This window comes from Gadus morhua, chromosome 15 (genome assembly GCF_902167405.1).
Source record: "Gadus morhua chromosome 15, gadMor3.0, whole genome shotgun sequence".
Lineage (NCBI taxonomy): Eukaryota > Metazoa > Chordata > Actinopteri > Gadiformes > Gadidae > Gadus > Gadus morhua.
This window is the reverse complement of record NC_044062.1, coordinates 4,740,702-4,759,104: the sequence shown is the minus strand read 5'-3', so window position 1 is coordinate 4,759,104 and position 18,403 is coordinate 4,740,702. Positions and strand designations below refer to the sequence as shown.

The following is an 18,403-nucleotide window of genomic DNA, read 5'->3' as shown; positions in this document are numbered from 1 at the left end:
TCTGCTTCTTCTGAGCAGTGGAATGGACCCAACCCAGAACTGGAACACACACCGAACACACACACACACACACACACACACACAGCATACTGACGACACTTCTTAGTTCAACGGTGAAGTGATTCATTGAATAGAACATGAGCGAGTGCTTGAGCGCTGGGATTTATCAACGGGACCTAGGGGCAATGCGTTTGCCTTCGTTGAATAGATGAATGCCTATACGGCTATTAGCCGAATACCATTTGATTTCCGTTTCAGATTTCATTAGGTATTCTCATATATTTTCATTCAATTCATTATGTCTGTCCATAAAATTGCTGTCTGGGGGGATTTATCATTTGCAACCCGCTGTCGTGAATATTCATAGAGCCAGATTAATAGGAGACTGATTGTTTCATTTAGCGTAATCTATCACAGTCTTCATTTCATGGCGCGCTGCCCCGGATCTATGAGAGTGGACTGGATAGAGTGGTCCTCATGGCCTGGCTACCACCACTAAGTCAGGCGTTCAGGTGTCACACATTAATAATGTATGCCTGCAGGAAAACACACCATATATGTTGCTGCGATGCCTTGGTACACAGGAAACACACACCCATGCACCTATAGACAAACACACATACACCGGAAGGAAATACACACATTTACCGGGAGAAATACACACACAGTCACACACCTACACACACAAACACACAATCAAGGAAATACACTCATTTACCTCAGGAAATACACACACAGTCACACAACTACGCACACACACGGGCACCAACACTTGGAAATTGGCAAAACTGCTTAAATGGATAGGATTATTTGGCCATATCGTGTACTTTCATTGCCCATGGGAGGAGGCCAATTAAAACCAGGTAGATAATGTCTATTGAATTACCATTCCATTTCAGCTTCTAGGAAATCATTACAGGGATAGATGAAGACAGCATTATTAAACCCAATCCCATTGTAGTCTGGTGGAGGACCTCATGCTAGTCAATACCACCTGCGAGGAACAATGTCTGTATTTCCACGTTTCACTTTTCTGGCTTAGCCATTAAAGAGACTGGTTGGCTAATCGCGAGCGCTGTTGCTTCCTGCGAAGAGGGTTCTCCCTTGGCAAGTTGCTCCAGAACCAAGCCAACTAACTATGTGTTCGGCTGCCTATTCGTAGCTGGAAACAATCCTAAAGTGTTCACACAGTCGGGGAGAGAGCGAAATGGAGATGAAGAGCGAGAGATAGATAGACAGACAGACACACATCCTCCGTGTGTAATTACACGATACCTTACGCTATCAAAAGAAAAGATATCTTGAATAAATTATTGTGTACAGCAGTTATCGTGCATTAATCAAAGCATCGGTGACCTGCCATCAGCCAGCAGGGATCATATCAAAGACAAAAATGTGTTTTGGCAATACACCAGTATTTCAATCCATTTTCAAAATACTGAATGGTAAAATATAAAAATGGAAAAAAGTAAAGGAAAACAATTACTGCAAAACAGTTGAAATGACAGCATGTCACAATGGGTGGACAATAGTGTGTTTATGCATGGAGATGGAAACCTTGTAAACATACATGTGAACACCATGCAATTACCACGCAGGTACGAAATTAACCTGTCTCACCTTCTCAAGAAAACACTTGTGAATCACTATAAACCAAGCCAAGTCTAAGGGTCATGGTTTCTCCACTGAAGAAAATAAATAAAATAAGAGCCTGAGACACTCAAATTGAAATGTTAAATGAGCGATTCCCATCAAGCAGAGTGCATGCATGCCGTCATTATTTATAATCATGTGTTGGTAAAACAGCACCTGGCGAATCTCCGGCTATGAATGAGAGTAACCGAGTTCATCCGAAGAAACCTTTATAGACTGTTTTCCCGGCTCTTCAATTTCCGCCACCTTCTCCATCCAATCACAACTTTCTTTCTATCCCTGCATTGTTCCACCGAGGTATCGCAAGGGCTTTGCAACGATTTAGCCTTCGCTCTGGAAGCTTTACTAGCAGAGTGACTATTCCCTCTCTTAGCTGTGTGTGTGTGAGCAGTATAGCCCTTGAGGTAGACTAAAGACAGGTATGGACTGTTGACTTGTCCTAATCCTCCCTCGGTGCCAACCGTCGCCTCGCCTTGTAATCGAAGTGATGCTGGCGGCGGCGAACGAGCCACCTGGTATGTGTCCAGGTCTAAGCCCCCACGAAAACAATGTTAGCAATCTAGAGTATGACAGGAATTACGCCCCAAGAATCGAGTTAACAACCAATCGGTATTCAATCAGCCCAACTGAAGGCTGACAGAGGAACGACTGCCTGAATTGAGGTGGGCTGCCCGCAGCGGCGGCCATTCTATGCAGTCGTCGTCCCATTAGAGTCCCCCTATTCGATGACTTTCAACTGCCTTCCAACACATCTTGTTAGGGAGACGGACCCGGAACATTCCGGCCAATGAACAGAAAGTGTGTTTGCTAACACTGTGAATATACAGTACACACCCTCTATTCCGAAGCACTCCGTCTTTGTTGCTGTGTCAAAAGTTCCTACAAATGGAAAAGCCAACTTTTAGATAATTGCCGAAGCCTTTCTCTTTGCGGTCTGCTGAGAGTACAGTCTGGACAGTAGGTGCTAAATCAAACCAGCTCTGAGTGGCTGTTATACTGTGTGTTGGCTTAATAAGCTCATTCAATATATATATATATATACAGTTCACTGGCCAGACACTGCATCTCCACCGCAGGCAAGAATTGTTTACCATTCTATCCAGTGGCTGCTGTAGCACTGCTCACCAAAGCACGTTTGGTTTAGATGGATTTAGTGTTGATAATAGCCGTGTATTGGACTAGTATATATCAGACAATGTAGAACATGTCACAATCTTATCGGATCAGTGTCATGATTGTAATAGCATTAATCCATCTGAATATATTTATAACCATCTGTTCACTCATCCATCCATCCATCTAACCGTCTATCTATCCGTTTACCCTTGTACAGAGGAATTGCTAGAAACTTCAGGATTATATTGAATAGCAATGAAATTGTTGCAATAATCTGCATTATGGTCTGATTATCCCAAACCGTACAATTTGTTCAGAAAACCGAACCATTCCCAATTCAATCCCGCATTCGAAATTACATAAATGTCCACACTCGCGTGCAATCCACTTTCTATTCAATCATACCAATTGTGAAATTTCCCATTTCAGTTTCCCGCCTGGCCCAGGCGCTATTCAGCAGAAGGCGCGCCACGGTGCTTCTACCTCGTCCGAGACGCTTAGAGTCAAAACAGCCCGTCGTACACCGTTGTTTTGACAGTTATTGAGCCATGCGGCTACTGCTGCCGCACGCCTCTACTTTATGCCTGCACCTCTCTAAAGAGATAAGCTCTCAGCTCATCACTAGGGGGGGCCCAGGGCATTGTAACACCAACCACCCCGCGCTCTTCATGGCGGGAGACCATCAATTCATGGCCGAGGTAAAGTCCTGCCCGCCGGGCCAGGGCCATTGTGGTGCGGATGCTCAGCCGACCGATGTCACTCAAAGACACTGGGTTCACCACGGCCCTCCCCCCACGCTCTCACCTCCCTCTCTCTCACACTCTCTCTCTCCGAGTCCCCTGCTCCGCCGGCTTCACCGGAGCGCTGGAGCGACCCGAGCGGCCATGCCCGCGGAGCAGAATGGAGGGGCCGGGCGGAGCTGACAGGATCCACTGTCTTAATTGACCAATACACCAAGCGGGGTCTTTGTCGAGCTCTCGCCAGCTGCATATCTGCTCTCCCCCGGCCAAAAGAAAAAAGCCCTGGCACCGATAGAGGTGTCCCACAGTATCGACAGCTCCTAATTTACTCTCCCCATCATCGCGTGCTTGATTTGCCCTCCCTGAGACACAACGCTTCCTTTCTCCGTGGTTCACGGTCGGCCATTTTGTTGGCTGCGAACTGTTGGGCGGCTTTGTGGGGGGTTTGATGTGTGTTCCAGGAAACAAATGGATGAAAGTGAGGGGGTCCAACGATTAAGCCGTTCGTTTTCCGGTGCTTGAAACATACGGTGTAATCAGGGCTGAGGACAATTATAAATATCTATGCATTTTCCCCGTGAGGTCGACAGACCTAGTGAGTAAGTAAGGTAAAGTGGGTCCAATTATTGGGTTAGGGTTAGGGTTAGAAAAAAATATCAAAACATGAAGTGTAGGCGATGATTACCTTGAGGAAGTCATGCGGAAAGCAGAAGCAAGCTTCCACACACTAATCTGAGCATGAAGCCCCAGCGCTATATATGGCTCGAACCCTAAATAAACCAGCGCTTATAAGGCTACCACTTTGAAGATTGCAGAGTGCTACTGCATCTTGCTTAATATATCGCCATGCTGCACTGCTGATAGAGCAAATGTGTGCAGCAGCCTCCAGTAAAGCCACAAATCATTACAAAAGGGAAGATCTAACAGCATTTCAATAGTATGGAAAAAGGCAAAAGGGTGCTTTTAGTCATTTTCTTTCCAAGGATCTGCCTTTCTGTGTATCCGTCCTACCATCTAGCAGTATTGATAAAATAAAAACCAATCTGAAGCCTATGTAGCTACCTATATATGTTTGGTAAACATACATGTGTAAGGGAAGTAAAGAGCAACACGCCAAACCTCTTAAATACACAATAAGCACTAAAAGAATAACGCATCCCAATTTTAGGAACCAAAACCGTTGGTGCGTCTTACAATGAGCATTATACCATGCCAATGCTAGCAAAGCTTACTAGCAAACACGCTGTGTTTCAGGTCCCTGGGCGGCTTTGAAGAGCACTTGTGATTTATTGAATATCAAATAAGCCCAGGCAGATATGCACTAAAGGCTTGTCCGTTCATTCAGAGCTTTAGCACCTTTTGGTTGGTAGTTAAAGACCCCAGCAACTACACTGTCCTACATTATCTCGATTGGAAGAAGGGATAACCTAGAATTTCCCTAATATTACAAAAACTGTAATCGGCTAAAGAGGAAAGAGTGTAGGGCACATAAGTCTCAGAACCTTACAGACGAGTAGGCATGAATAAATAATTCTGAGGGGGTTTCAGTCGCATTGTTCCTTGTCACTACTTTGAGAAACATTACAAAGAGTCCATCTAAGATGGCCAAGTCCTCTTAGAAACAGAAAAGATCGACCCAAATCTAAATTCAGAGCAGAGCAATTCGGGGACTATTATGCGTTGGGGGATGAACAGTTAAACTGCAAATTCTGTCAACAAACTATTGATCAAATTCTGTCAACAAACTATTGATTGGACCCATCTGAAGCCTATGTGAACAAGGAACAGCACCGTGTTACCAGAGCATGTCTCATCAAACAACCATTACTAGTCCAAGCCATCCGCAGATTCAAGACAAGAATTTATTCAGTACTTTGTGTGCTCCGAGTCTGAAAAGAGTCAGAAAAGATAAGAAAGCTCGTTTCTAGTGAAGCATTACAAACAGGGAGCATTGGCCGAATATGAAAGCAGCCTCCGGCAAACTCACCTGGCCCGTGTGTTCGACAGATAACAGCCGTTCTACAGAAGGGCGTTCTAACATCGTCATTGGTGATATTCCAAACAACAAGCTTTCGTGGGGAAATATAGCGATGCCGCTAACAGGGGTCTGCCTCTACATCTAGCTAACTATCGTTCTATAGTTCCAAATAGTGCAATGTTGTGTGTGCATTGTGTGCGTTGCATCATTAAAAATGTACTTTTAATTGTTAATTTTATTAATTCACATAAGTAGACACTCTTCCTGATGATAAAATTAGCACAAATCGTAAAACAACATAAAAAATAACACTGATTTCATAGGGCTATACTTATTCTCCAAAGCAGGGTATAGGTCGATCTTTCAAACATTTAGAGATCGAAAGAAGAAAAAATCTGCGCTGTTTTCAGTGATTTGTGTTTTCTGCTAATGCCCTTAGATCCTAATGCCGTCACGATTTAAAGCCCATATGCTAATTTACATCAGGCGTGTGCGAGTAAAAGATAACCTCGTAATGGAAATAAACCTCGGCATCGCTTCATAACTGACTAAAATACGGCAGAGGAAGAGCGTTTTCTTCAACGTGCTCTCAGTCCATGAATGACAACACAAAGTCTCTGGACTAAATGAATTGCTCGCAAAAAAAGATGCCTTGTTCTCTAAATCTGTCAAAGAGTTCAAGGTTTTACTGAAGCTTGAATCGGCATTATCTCCAATTACTCACAGACGCTTACTCAACCATCAGTTGACCGGCAACGCGTGGTCTTCGCCGACCCAAGGAACATCTAACTGTTTATTTTCGGAATATACGGTACATTGATTTGGCCAAGAGGCTCCAACAAGTCACCTTTAATGGAGGGTAGCCGATTACAATCCCGCAGAGGGAGGCGAGAGCATTATACACAGGCGGTGAAATTCTTTAAAGTAAGTACAAAGTGCAAACGGATTTAATCGCTGTACAGAAAATAAAGCAGATGAAATCACCATAGGTCGGTTCTGTTAATTGCACATATACAAGATCAAAGTCACAGCCGAACGTTTTTTCATGCTATTTTAAATATGCGGGCCATTTGTACATGAAAGTGTTGGTAAGTCACATGGACTGTTTTACTCCCCCGCCCTGGGGAACAGGAATACGCCTCAGCCCTAATTGTGGGATTAATCATCTGCTTTGCCTATTACTCCAGCGCCTTACTTTCAAAGTAGGCCCCTCTAAATGGTGTAATGCTATTTAATTAGCCGCATATCTTACAGGAAATGGTACAATGCAATATCAATCTGAGGAAGATCAGGTGGGCAACGATTGACAGTAATAAACACGAAGCCACCAAGTGCTATACTGCCTGGTGCGTACATGTGTTCCGCATATGTTTGTGTGTGTGAGTGTACTTGCATTCAGGTGTGCTTGTGTGTGTGAGTGCACGTCTGCGTTCATGCACGCACGCGTGTACGTCTGCGTTCATGCACGCACGCGTGAACGTCTGCGTTCATGCACGCACGCGTGTACGTCTGCGTTCATGCACCTCACGCGCGTACGTCTGCGTTCATGCACGCACGCGCGTACGTCTGCGTTCATGCACGCACGCGCGCACGTCTGCGTTCATGCACGCACTCACGCACGTCTGCGTGCGTGCGTGCGTGCGTGCGTGCGTGCGTGCGTGCGTGCGTGCGTCCGTGCGTGCGTGCGTGCGTGCCTGAGTCCTGCAGCTCAGGTGCAGGGGCCCTGGCTGCATCATGCCAGCTCAGTGTGGGAGCACCGTAATCAGCCCGCGTTCGGCTCTTATCTAACACTGATGTGCCGCATCGGAAACATGTGTGGGTATACTTTGTATATCAACAGCATGTTGCAAAGATATATGCTAATATGATAGCTCATGATTCAGCGCTTTTTATATCGAAAAATATACAAATACAAATTCATGAATCTATCTATATATTCATTTATGTATTTTCTTTTATCAGCTCATGCCGGCAGGCCTGAGGCAGCGAGAGATGGTGGGAGCAACAGAGAAGGTGAAATCCGACGCGATCCTATTAGTGTGGATTAGGGCCAGCTTTTCTTTCTGCAGCCACTGTGCTGCAGGTAAGCAATTGCAAATTACAGGAATAGAATAGTTACAACATTGCTGCCTCTGATTGGGAGAATTGGCACATCCATAATTTATGCAAACGGTTAAATATATGACTACCGGTGCAGCCTTGGGGCGGATTAATCATACACCACATTTCTGTTTCCTTCTTCTAGTTTCCTCATTTTCCAACCGCGATCATTACCGCTGCCGCACTTTAGCCGGGGAAATCAATGTATTAGCAAACTTAGAATGCAGCGAGCCAGGAGATGCGGACCAGTCAGGGCATCACACTTGAACAAGCAGTGTGTAACTCAAGTCGAGGCCCACCATCGATCAGGCTGATCAATGACAATCATACATTTTAGTCTCAGCTCGCCAAGCAACGCGGACAGGGCCTTGTCAGTGGCCTGGCTCTCTCCTTTCTGGGCTTGAAGGATATCGGGCTGCAAGACATTCCTACTATCTCCCTTCTGTCCACAAACACACACACAAACATACACAGACACGCACCTCAACCTTTTCCTTGAAACAAATGTGTTACTGTGGAAATCTGCTGGAATGATGTCTGTGCAACGATATTTGAACATTTTATGAATGTGTTATGTGCCATCTTAGGAACCATTGTAGACCATTCAATATACCAAAAAGATGAATTCAAAATAGGAATATGATTAAGTCAAAGACAGAGAGAGGATGTTTCAGATTACAAATTGTGTGTGTGTGCATATATATGTATGTAATAATAATAATAATAATTCATTGAATTTATTTAGCGCTTTTCTAGACACTCAAAGACGCCTACAGTGAAGGGGGGGGGGGGGGGGGGGACCTAACTAACCACCACCAGTATGTAGCACCCATTTGGGTGATGCACGGCAGCCAATCGGCGCCAGAACGCTCACCACACACCAGCTTGAGGTGGAGAGTGAGGGATGAGGTGGAGAGAGGGAAAAGAACATTTAAACACTATCGACCATAATAAAACACTAACGATCACATTTAAACACTATCGACCACAGTCCAGATGCAAACACTATCGACCATATTTAAACACTATGGACCACATGTAAACCCTATCGACCACATGTGAACACTATCGCCCACATTTAAACACTAAGTTTAAATGTGTTTAAAGTTTAAACACATACACATACATGTATGTGTATGTATGTGTGTGTGCGTGTGCATGTTAGTGTGTGTGTGTGTGTGTGTGTGTGTGTGACTGTACTGTATGCGTCAGTCTGTTGATGCCTATTTGGAGGATGTTTGCATGGGATAATGTTTGTTTGCATGAATGCCTCGATACAGGCTCCACGTGCAATATGGTGACATATGCCGTGTTCCCTTCGCTGTGCCCCCCCCCCCCCCCCCCCCCCGATAAACTGAGAGGCATTTCAACCACCAAGACGTTTGTGGTTCCCACTTATCATCTGTTAACGCTCTGGCCAGCAGCCCTACTCTTTCCTTCGGGCAGTTCTTCCTTTGCGATATACATTGGTGGAACGAGGCCGATCGCGCTGCCGCAGGTGGCGATTTCTGGCAGCATGGATTCGACAGCCCATCTTGTTGTCGAATATCTGCTCTCAATGACTAACCACCCACCGTCTGTGCTGCACAGGAATTTTTTTTCAGATGCGGCACTACATCTGCGGAAGGTTTGACCTTACATGTCAATAAAGGGTATTTACTATTTTGTCTAATCCCGTGCCGTCCACGTCTACCCAGAATCCAAACACGCGAGAAAGCTTTGAAAAGGCAGCCAGGGAGCAGCCCGCACGGAGGTACAGAGAGATAAACGTCCTCGGTGAGTGCATGAAAGTGACAGAGGGAGATGAGCCTGAGATAATGACGGCGCTGATGATTCATTGAGTATCTAGTGGAGGGAGGAGGAGGAGGAGGAGGAGAAGGAGGAGGAAGAGGAGGAGGGGGGGGGGGGGGGGGGGGGGGTGGTACGGGGAGTAGGAGACTTCAAACTGATCCCGAATCCCCTCACATGCCACTGGGACACGCACGCAGCCCTCGGGGGTTGGGGTCTGACCATGCACTCTTGCTTGCGACTCGAACAAAAAAAAAAGGAGAACAGGGAGAATTGCTCATCTGACCCACCCCCACGCCCCCGCCAACCCCTAGCCCCCCCCCCCCGCATGTCTGCCCTGGCCGCACGCGTGGTCAACTCTCATTTCCTGTCGTGCCAACCCACGGTTGGGTCAGCGGCGAAGGACCCACACATAAACACACACAAACACTCTCACACACACGCACACACACACACACACACACACACACACACACACACACACACACACACACACACACACACACACACACACACACACACACACACACACACACACACCGACCACCACTGCAGGCACACGGGGCTGCCCACGCGCGTGTCTGCTTGGATGGGCGCTGTAGAGAGTGAGGGCCGTGGTTGAGAGGCAGGGGGGAGAGGGGGAGAGGAGGGTAGGGGGGGGGGGGAGTGGGAGGTGAGCTGAAGGAAAGGCAAAGGGAGTGACACAGTGAGACAGCGCTCATAGGGATGGATCTAGAGATGTCGCAAAGGTAGGATCATCAAGCAAAGAATAAGAGTACAGGCAGGCGGGGGGGGGGGGGGGGGGGGGGGGGGTGGGGGACACACAGGAAAACGGGAGGCGTATGTAGGTCTTTCTTCTGCAGAGGGGAAGGGAGTTGGTTTACACAGACTGCGGTGCTCGCTGGCTCCCTGGCTCAATAACCGCCCCCTGCTCCCTCTGGAGTGGAGCGAACATGTACCCAGATCCTAATCAGGCCAGCCATCGTCTCTGCCATCTCGCCCAGGAACAGACAGCGTCGGCTCCCGACCGCCTCGGAGTGACATCAGCCCAGAGACATGCTCGTAATTATATTATACAAGCCCAGTACACACCGGCAGCAAGACGACATCGGAGCTCCATCCGACTCTCTCTCTCTCTCTCTCTCCCTCTCCCTCTCCCTCTCCCTCTCCCTCTCCTCTCCCTCTCTCTCTCTCCCTTTCCTCTCTCTCTCTCTCTCTCTCTCTCTCTCTCTCTCTCTCTCTCTCTCTCTCTCTCTCTCTCTCTCTCTCTCTCTCTCTCTCTCTCTCTCTCTCTCTCTCTCTCTCTCCCTCCCTCCCTTTCTTCTCTCTCTCTCTCTCTCTCCCTTTCTTCTCTCTCTTTCTCTCTCTCTGTTTCTCTCTTCTCTCTCCCTCCATCTCCCTCTCTCTCTATTTCTTTATCTCTCTCTCTCTGCCCCTCTTCATATATTTGCTCTATATTTCCCTTTTCCTCCATCTCCCCCTCACTCCATCTCCCTCGCTTTCCCTCTCTCTCTTTGTCTCTCTCTCTCCCTCTCCCTCTCTCCCTCGCTCCCTCTCCCTCTCTCTCCCTCTTTCTCTCCCCCTCATATCTCTCCCTCTGTCTCTATCTCTTTGTCTCTCTCTCTCTTTGTCTCGTCTTCTCTCTCTCTGCCCCTCTTCATATATTTGTTCTATACGTCTCTTATCTCTTTCCGTTTTTGCTCTCGAAAATTATTTGTTTCGCTGCTCACGACCTTGCGTCTATTATTCGCCTCTCTGAGCTTAACCGCGGTTCCTTTCAGTGTGGCATAGAGGCAGACGTCTCCAATCCATCCTATCATTAGCTGAGAAGGTGGGAAGATTGCTATCATTGATTGTAATCAGTTCGATTGCTTTGCTCTGCCTGAATGATGAAAACAGCCCATAGAAACAAAACACAAACAGAATTGAAATGAGAGTTCTGTTCTGGCAGAGAAACACGAGGGAGCACTTTGACTTGACATGTATTTCAAAAAGGGTTGACATCAATGGCCATGCATACGCCGTTTAAAAAGCCCCACCAGAAATGCCCTTTGGTTCCGCGATGTTGACACGCACACGGGAAAAATAATTAAAACCTCGCAAGACAGGGTTATCTATCCATCCCTAAGGCCAAATGCCAAATCATAGTGGCTCACATTGTGATCCATTTTAATTAGTGTTCTGTGGTATAAACAAGTCATTTTTTATCTGATTATTGTTTTGGAATCTAATTAGTATTTATTGCCCTCCTGCATCGTCCTCTGTGTCTCTCCCGACTCTCGTGGAGAGTCGGTAAAACACACATGAGATGTTTGGGGGGACACGTGACTGAAGCACACCGTCGCTTTCAGAGGCCTATTCTTCAGACACTGATGGAGCGTCGTTACGGCCAGGGCTAAGCAAACAATGCATCCACACAGCAGAGTCAATTTCATACATCACAGCCGCGGTAATTTTCTCCTATTTTCCACATGATTCAATAGAGGCGATGGAAGTTTCGGCACACCAAAGAAAAGCCTGGATAAAAGAGGGTGGGGGGGTTTGTCCTCGATTACTCTTCTGAAAGGGAGCGTGAGCGTACGGTCTGACGCGCGGGTCGCTTTCTGATGAACGTAAGACAACAGCAATGTGTAATCAATGGGGACGCTTTTTCTCACTCAACAGCTGAAAGCATCATTATGTTGATAATGAAAGACAGGTACATACAGCTTTGAACATCACCACGACCTGTGAGGCTAAAAAACCTGTTAGATAATCAAAAGCGTAGTTTGGGAACACACATGCACGTTTGCACACTTGGCCTAAATGTACACCATGTGCACTGTGACACTATGACTGAAGTTCTCCGTCAGGGGTCCAGATGCAGGCTCACATCCCACCCGACCACATGCAGACCCACAATGCACCACACACTCTCTGGCCATCAACCATACTCCACCAACCACAACTATTTTGTAAGAAAAAACACCATGCATCCCGCCCCCGTCTCATTCGCCTCCCGTGGCAAATGACACACCAGAGGATAGTCGATGAGCCCGAACACGCTCGTATTAAGTTGAGAGATCTGGCCTATTTCGAGCACCCGCCTCAGGGTCCGATGGGAGGGGAGACAAAGGGGCCGAGAGCCTGTCTGAAAGCCGGATCTGCTCCAGACAGGCCCTGGCCTAATTGTCTTCTCTTGTTGTCTCCGCAGACTCGGCCGTGGCTCTGATCTGCGTCATCGTCACCACCGAGGACCGGCACCGGCACCGCGACCCACAGAGCTCCGAATCGTTTCAAGGAGTCATCCCCTGCCTGCTCCTCTACCGCCCCCGCCCCCCCCCCCCCCCCCCTAGCCCCCCCCCCCCCCCCCCCCCCCCCCCCCCCCAGAGCCCCTGACCCAAAACCACTGGAGCAGGAGCTGGGCTTTCTTTCCAAGCGGTGACCCGTTCACTCCGCACATCTCCTGCAACCCCCTCTTTATTTCAGACATTAATCAACGCACTGAATCATCGCATTGGCCTTTCTAGACTAGAGTAATCACACAGGGCGGATCTGTGTGCGAGTTAAACAATAATAAGAAACCAAATTTGTATCAATACAATTAATTAAATACGATCCCGTTCACAATAGAGATGATCATTCTCTGTGAGCGAGAATCAATCCACTCTTCCGTGTTGCAAGCATAAAGAAAACGATCCAAACCCAGAAGTGATAATGATAGGCCATCGCAGCTCATCATTACGTCAGTGCATAGACCAGCAGCAGCGTGCTACGGCCACACAGCAGTGGCGCTGCTGCCAACACACCTGGCCTGCACGCATGATGGACACGGGGAGAGTGTCCATCACAGGGAGAGTGGACACACATCTCGTTTTTTTTCCTCCCATTGCAAATGTCCCTCACAGCAGAATGCACACAAAAGTGGGGTTGGAAGCAGCCACGCAGTTGGCATAATAAGGGGAGCAGGGGAAGCTAAACCTGCAGCACCTTACAAACCACAATTAGTCGCACATTGCAGTATATTATAAGTACTTCCTCGGGAGGGATACTAATCCCATATTCCTCTCTCCCTCTTCACCGCTCTGCCTCTCTTGCACGGTCTTCCCCTCGTCTTACTTTATCGCTCATCTTCTATCCATGTCTCTCTCTCTCTTGTCTCTAATCTCTCCTTTTCTATCTGTCTTGCACTCTAGTCTTTTCTTATCTGTTTTCAGTCCATCTACATAATCTCTTTGTCTCGTGTCCTTCGTCTCTCTCCATCCTATCTTTCTCTTCACTATCTTTCTGTATCCATTTCTGACTCTGTTCTTTTTGGATCTCAATCTCCATCTATCTCTCAATCCCTCTCCCTCTATCCATCTCTCTCTCTCTCTCTCTCTCTCTCTCTCTCTCTCTCTCTCTCTCTCTCTCTCTCTCTCTCTCTCTCCATCTGTCTCGCGCACTCTGGCTCCATCTCATTCCTCTCTCCCTCACTCTACATCCCCCTCTACCTCTCTCTCTCCTTCTCTCTCTCTCTCTCCCACTCTCCCTCCTCTCTCTTTCTTCTCTCTCTCCAAGACACAGACCTCACTGACACGCATCATAAAGAGGCCCCAGGTCCCAGTCTTGGGACCATGGGCTGTGTTTGCATGTTAGCCTGTGTGTGCTTGTGTGTGTATGTGTGTGTGTGTGTCTGTGTGCAGGACTGCAGACAACACCTCTTTGTCCCCCCCCCCCCCTACCCTCCCCTCCCCAGCAACCCATGGGATGACATGGGGGGCTGAGCCACCTTCTAATCCTGTCTAATCTGGGCACAGCGGAGCATCTGCAGATAGGGATAGGGCTAATCTCAGCGCAGGGGAGACTCAGGGCACAGTGCTGAGACTCACAAAAAAATGGATGGAGCCGCACTTGACTTGTCATGTGCGTCTCAGAGCTGGGGAGATAATTATAGTAAGGAGGTCCTAATAATTATAGCAATGATAGAGGATGAATTAAAAGGGAAAACGTGCTAAAGACTGGCAGAAACACACAGTAGGTTATGGTCCTCACCAAGGTTACCAAACTAAATCGACAAAACCAAGGAAAAACACGCAAAGGCATTACAGACAGAAGTCGCCCATCGCGTTCAAGGGGAGGCTTCCCTGTGAGAACGGCGTTGGATGACGAGCGAGCATCGTCCTGCCAATCCTCCCCTAAAGCGAACACATCGTCTTTACAAAAAGCATCAACTTACTGTGCCCTGCCCGTAGAGAGGCAGGCGAACCGTGTGCAGCGGCGACGGCGGCAGGCACAGTGTGGTGGCGTTTGTTTCCGTGGGAAAGGTGGTTGTGGCGCGGCACGTCCGCGGCCCCCGACTCTGAGCCGGCCACGAAGCCCAGGGCCACGGCCCCGATCCACAGGGCCAGCAGGCCGGCCAGAGGCGGGTAGCGGCCCCGCTGCTTTGGGCACTTGCACAGCTCCCCGGCGGTCCTCGAGGGAGCTACCTGTGTCCACCAGCATCCGAACATCTTCCCTACGTGGGCCCCGGATGAGGCTACCGATCGAGGTGGGTCTTCAGTGAGCCCCGCCGCCCATCTCCTGGGGGTGTGTCCGAGGTTCCCAAAAGACTAGCGCAGATCCACTAACAGAGGAATAGAGGTGTGGGGGGGGGAAGGACCCACAAACAATATTGAATCAGAGAGAGAGAGAGAAAGAGGGGGGGGGGTTAGGGTCAGGGAGATAAAACGACCCTTCTCCTTGTTGAGGTTCTTTTGTGTTGTCGCTGTGTTAGGAAATCCGTAAAGGAACCCAGGGACACAAAGTATGATCGCTCATCGTACGCTGCACACAAAGAAGCCTTCACTCGAGAGAGAATTAGTGGGAAAAAACATCAATGGAGGAAGAAAGAAATCCGAACTCGATTCAATGCTGCCAACCTGCTTCCCTCTTCTCACAGCGTCTTCTGCTGAGAGCTCACCAAATTGCACACGTCGGCCCCCCCATGCCAAAACACACCACTTATTCCACAAAAACCCACTGCGAGGAAAAGTAAAAAAAATCAAGAGGCACAAAAAAAAGCGATAAAAAGCCCAGCAGGACGTTTCACAGAGTACATCTGCCTGCGCACGAAACCACAAGACGCGGGCTGACTTTCCCTCCTTTTCGTTTCTTCCTGCTCCTGTGCCCAGCGTCCTCCTCCAGCTACGGTCGTCGGTTGGATCCCGGAGTGACCAGAGCCGCCGAGCAGCAACAGCGGCAGCGGCAGCAGCGTCTCCAGTGACTGTCAGCTGTGGCGAGCGAAGCAGCCGTTCCCCCTCATCCAGAGATCGCAACTCAACTCAGCGATCAGACCGCCCGGCAGGAAGGCAGCGGCGGGAGCACCTGACGACAGAGCAGCCCCGAGCGCTAAGACGCGCACACACACACACACACACACACACACCGCTCTCTCACACACACACACACACTGCTCTCCCTCCAACGGCTCACACACACACAACCAGGCGCGCATGCGACAACGCGCATTAAACACACACGCGGACGGCACGCGAGCAGCCCAGGCAGTTCAGCTCCAGCTGAAGATGTGCGCAAGAGAGAGAAGAGTGGAAGGGAGGAGAACAAGGAGGACCGAGGAGTGGAGGAGAGTGGGAGGTGGAGGAGGAGGAGGAGGAGGAGAGGGGGGAGCTTCAACAGCCAGCCAGGGATCGGGAAGAGAGAGGGGCTATGCAAATGGGTAGCATCCACACAGCGAATCAGTGGAGCCTCTGAGCAATGCAGAGGACGAGCCTATGGTAGGCAGCGTCCCCTTATCCTGGATTCCTTTGCCTCGTCTCCCTCGCCGCTCTCCCGATTCATTGCTCCCTCCGTCCACGTAGACGTGGAGTCACCGAAAGGTGTGAGAAAAAACTGGAAGTACAGAAGAGATGGAGATGATTGGAGGCTTGGCTCCCCCTTCACTTCCACCTCATCTTCTTGTTCAGTTTGGCACTTTCCATTGTGGTCAAACGTTGTTTCCCTCGTTGTTTGCCTTGTTTTATCCTCCTCCTTCTTCTTCTTCTTCTTCTTCTTTTTCTTCTTCTTCCTCTTCTGTGAGTCAACACAGAAGAGAAAGTGAGTCCCTTGAGGATCTTTACTCCTTCCCTCAGCCTGTCTTCACATCTGGAGGAAGTCTGCCTCCCATTGATACCTCTCAGGTTTCAAGACGCAATCGTAGGAAACGAAAAGCCAAGAACATCACGACCGACAACGGCACTTATAGCGCGGCGGCGGCGGCGGCGACTACACGGCTACCCTCTCCGGTCTCCTTCAATAAAGAAAATCCCGCAAACCCACAGACACCAAAAGCACACAGAGATACACAGATCAACAAAGAAAGCAAACAAATTCACTGACACACCGAAACTGTGACGATCACACACACTTGGGTGACTGAACCGGCAGTTGGGAAACCGTCCACTGAGGGAGGCTTGCTGAATGGCTTTGCAAGAAGAAGGCTAGTCATGAAGAACTGCATCTCCCACCAGCGAGACGGGGACGGGGCGTGGGCAGGGGGGGGGGGGGGGGGGCTCAGTGTGCAGCACCCGCTAAGGGGGATGCAAGGGAACATGTGGACATAAAAGCCCTGCTGATAAAACACGATCCGGTTGAGTTGGGGAGAACTGTGCCCGACGCTTCTGGCTTTGGCGACTGGCAAGAGCAGCGGGGGCTCAGCTGCAGTCCGCCTGCCCCCGTTTGCACACTGCTCATTTAGCGTCTACCCCCCCCCCGTAACACAACACTGTGTGCACTGAGGACGGCGAATGAAAAGGGCTTCTTTTTGGCGGGCCAACTGGCGTTCTACTCCGTTAAGCGGACAATAATACATTCTAATGAGAATTGTTGGGTGGATGAATTGTGCATGATTGTGCGTTGCGAGCGGACAGCTTTATTGTTGAGGGGGCGGGACTCAGAGAGGACTTTGCCCTGGATGTTTGGGTACGCTTTGATGCGACGGCAGCGATCAAACGCTGGAACGCACGGGTGGGGTCGGCTTCCCCGATGCATCGAGTGAGTTGCGCATAGAAACCCAACGAGGCTTCAGTGCACATGTGGACGACACATGCTCCTTTGTAGTCTTGATAAGTCTGTATGTGCCGCCTGTTCGTCAGAGACGGGCATGCCCAGCACAGCAGATGCTTCGCCCGCTACATGACTGCGTTGCAGGAGCCTCGGCGTTGTCTTCAACCAGCTGGTGCTTCAGAGTTTGCAGGCAGAGAACCACAACTCAAAAACAAACGATAAGGAGAGAGCGTGTGTTTACAGGTGAATAATTATCAGCAGTTGCTATCTGCATAATTACAGCTAATAAAGCAATCTATTGGAGCGGCCTCGCCAAGGACACGTCGTGCACTGATCCGTGTTCCCAAAACCCGGACGGAGAGCTGAATGTCATCGAGACACAACCACAGCCGGGAGTTGGGGACACGCAGTGAACGGGCCAGCCCATGCCCGGGTGTTGTTCAGTTTGCATTGGAAATTCAGTTCACAGGATAGAAAAAACGGCAGAGAGTGAGAGACACAGGAAGAGAATGGCAGGGAAAGAGGGAGGGAGTGCAGTGAAGCAATACCCAACACAACTTTGCCAACAGTTATCTGTTAATGGTTGCCCCCCAGTGGCGAATCGACGTACTGCACCATAACCCCATTTGAACCTCTGTAAAAAAACAACTTTTTTCGTCATCAAATCAAAAATACGCGACGACACAGATGAACGAGATAACGACAGCCTCACGCATGGCGTCATTTCAACGAGCGGCGACATCACTAGCCATCAAGTCCGTGCCTGAGACTATTGTTGAGGAGCCTTGCATTAGTATTTACATTTGAACACTCCTTCAGCGAAAGGAGAGATGTGCCAAATCCTGCACATCATCAACACTTTTACACCGCAGAAAAGTGCTGAAAAAATTAACACATAAGCGATAAGCTAAACCACAACTAGATGATGAGCACGGACAATCTGTACAAACATGGCGTCTGCTGCGACTCTTTGTATCCAAGGAGCCCGTATATACACCAGATGCTGCATCGCTCTCTACCCACTGCA

General features: G+C 48.9%; 1 protein-coding gene across 27 annotated transcripts in view; it reads right to left on the bottom strand.

Annotated features, from left to right (window-relative positions):
* LOC115559596 (neurexin-1a) overlaps nt 1–18,403 on the bottom strand; it is a 225,967-nt gene that overhangs the window by 81,596 nt on the left and 125,968 nt on the right. The window contains exon 1 of one of the 27 annotated variants that reach the window (XM_030378541.1): nt 14,573–15,939. The exons of 23 other annotated variants lie outside the window; for them this stretch is intronic. In XM_030378541.1, coding sequence (XP_030234401.1) covers nt 14,573–14,846 — 274 coding nt within the window. In that variant the 5' untranslated portion in view covers nt 14,847–15,939. Of the gene's footprint in view, nt 1–14,572; nt 15,940–18,403 lie in introns of those variants that run through there. 3 more of the 27 variants (XM_030378540.1, XM_030378543.1, XM_030378542.1) reach the window with 3 other exon arrangements.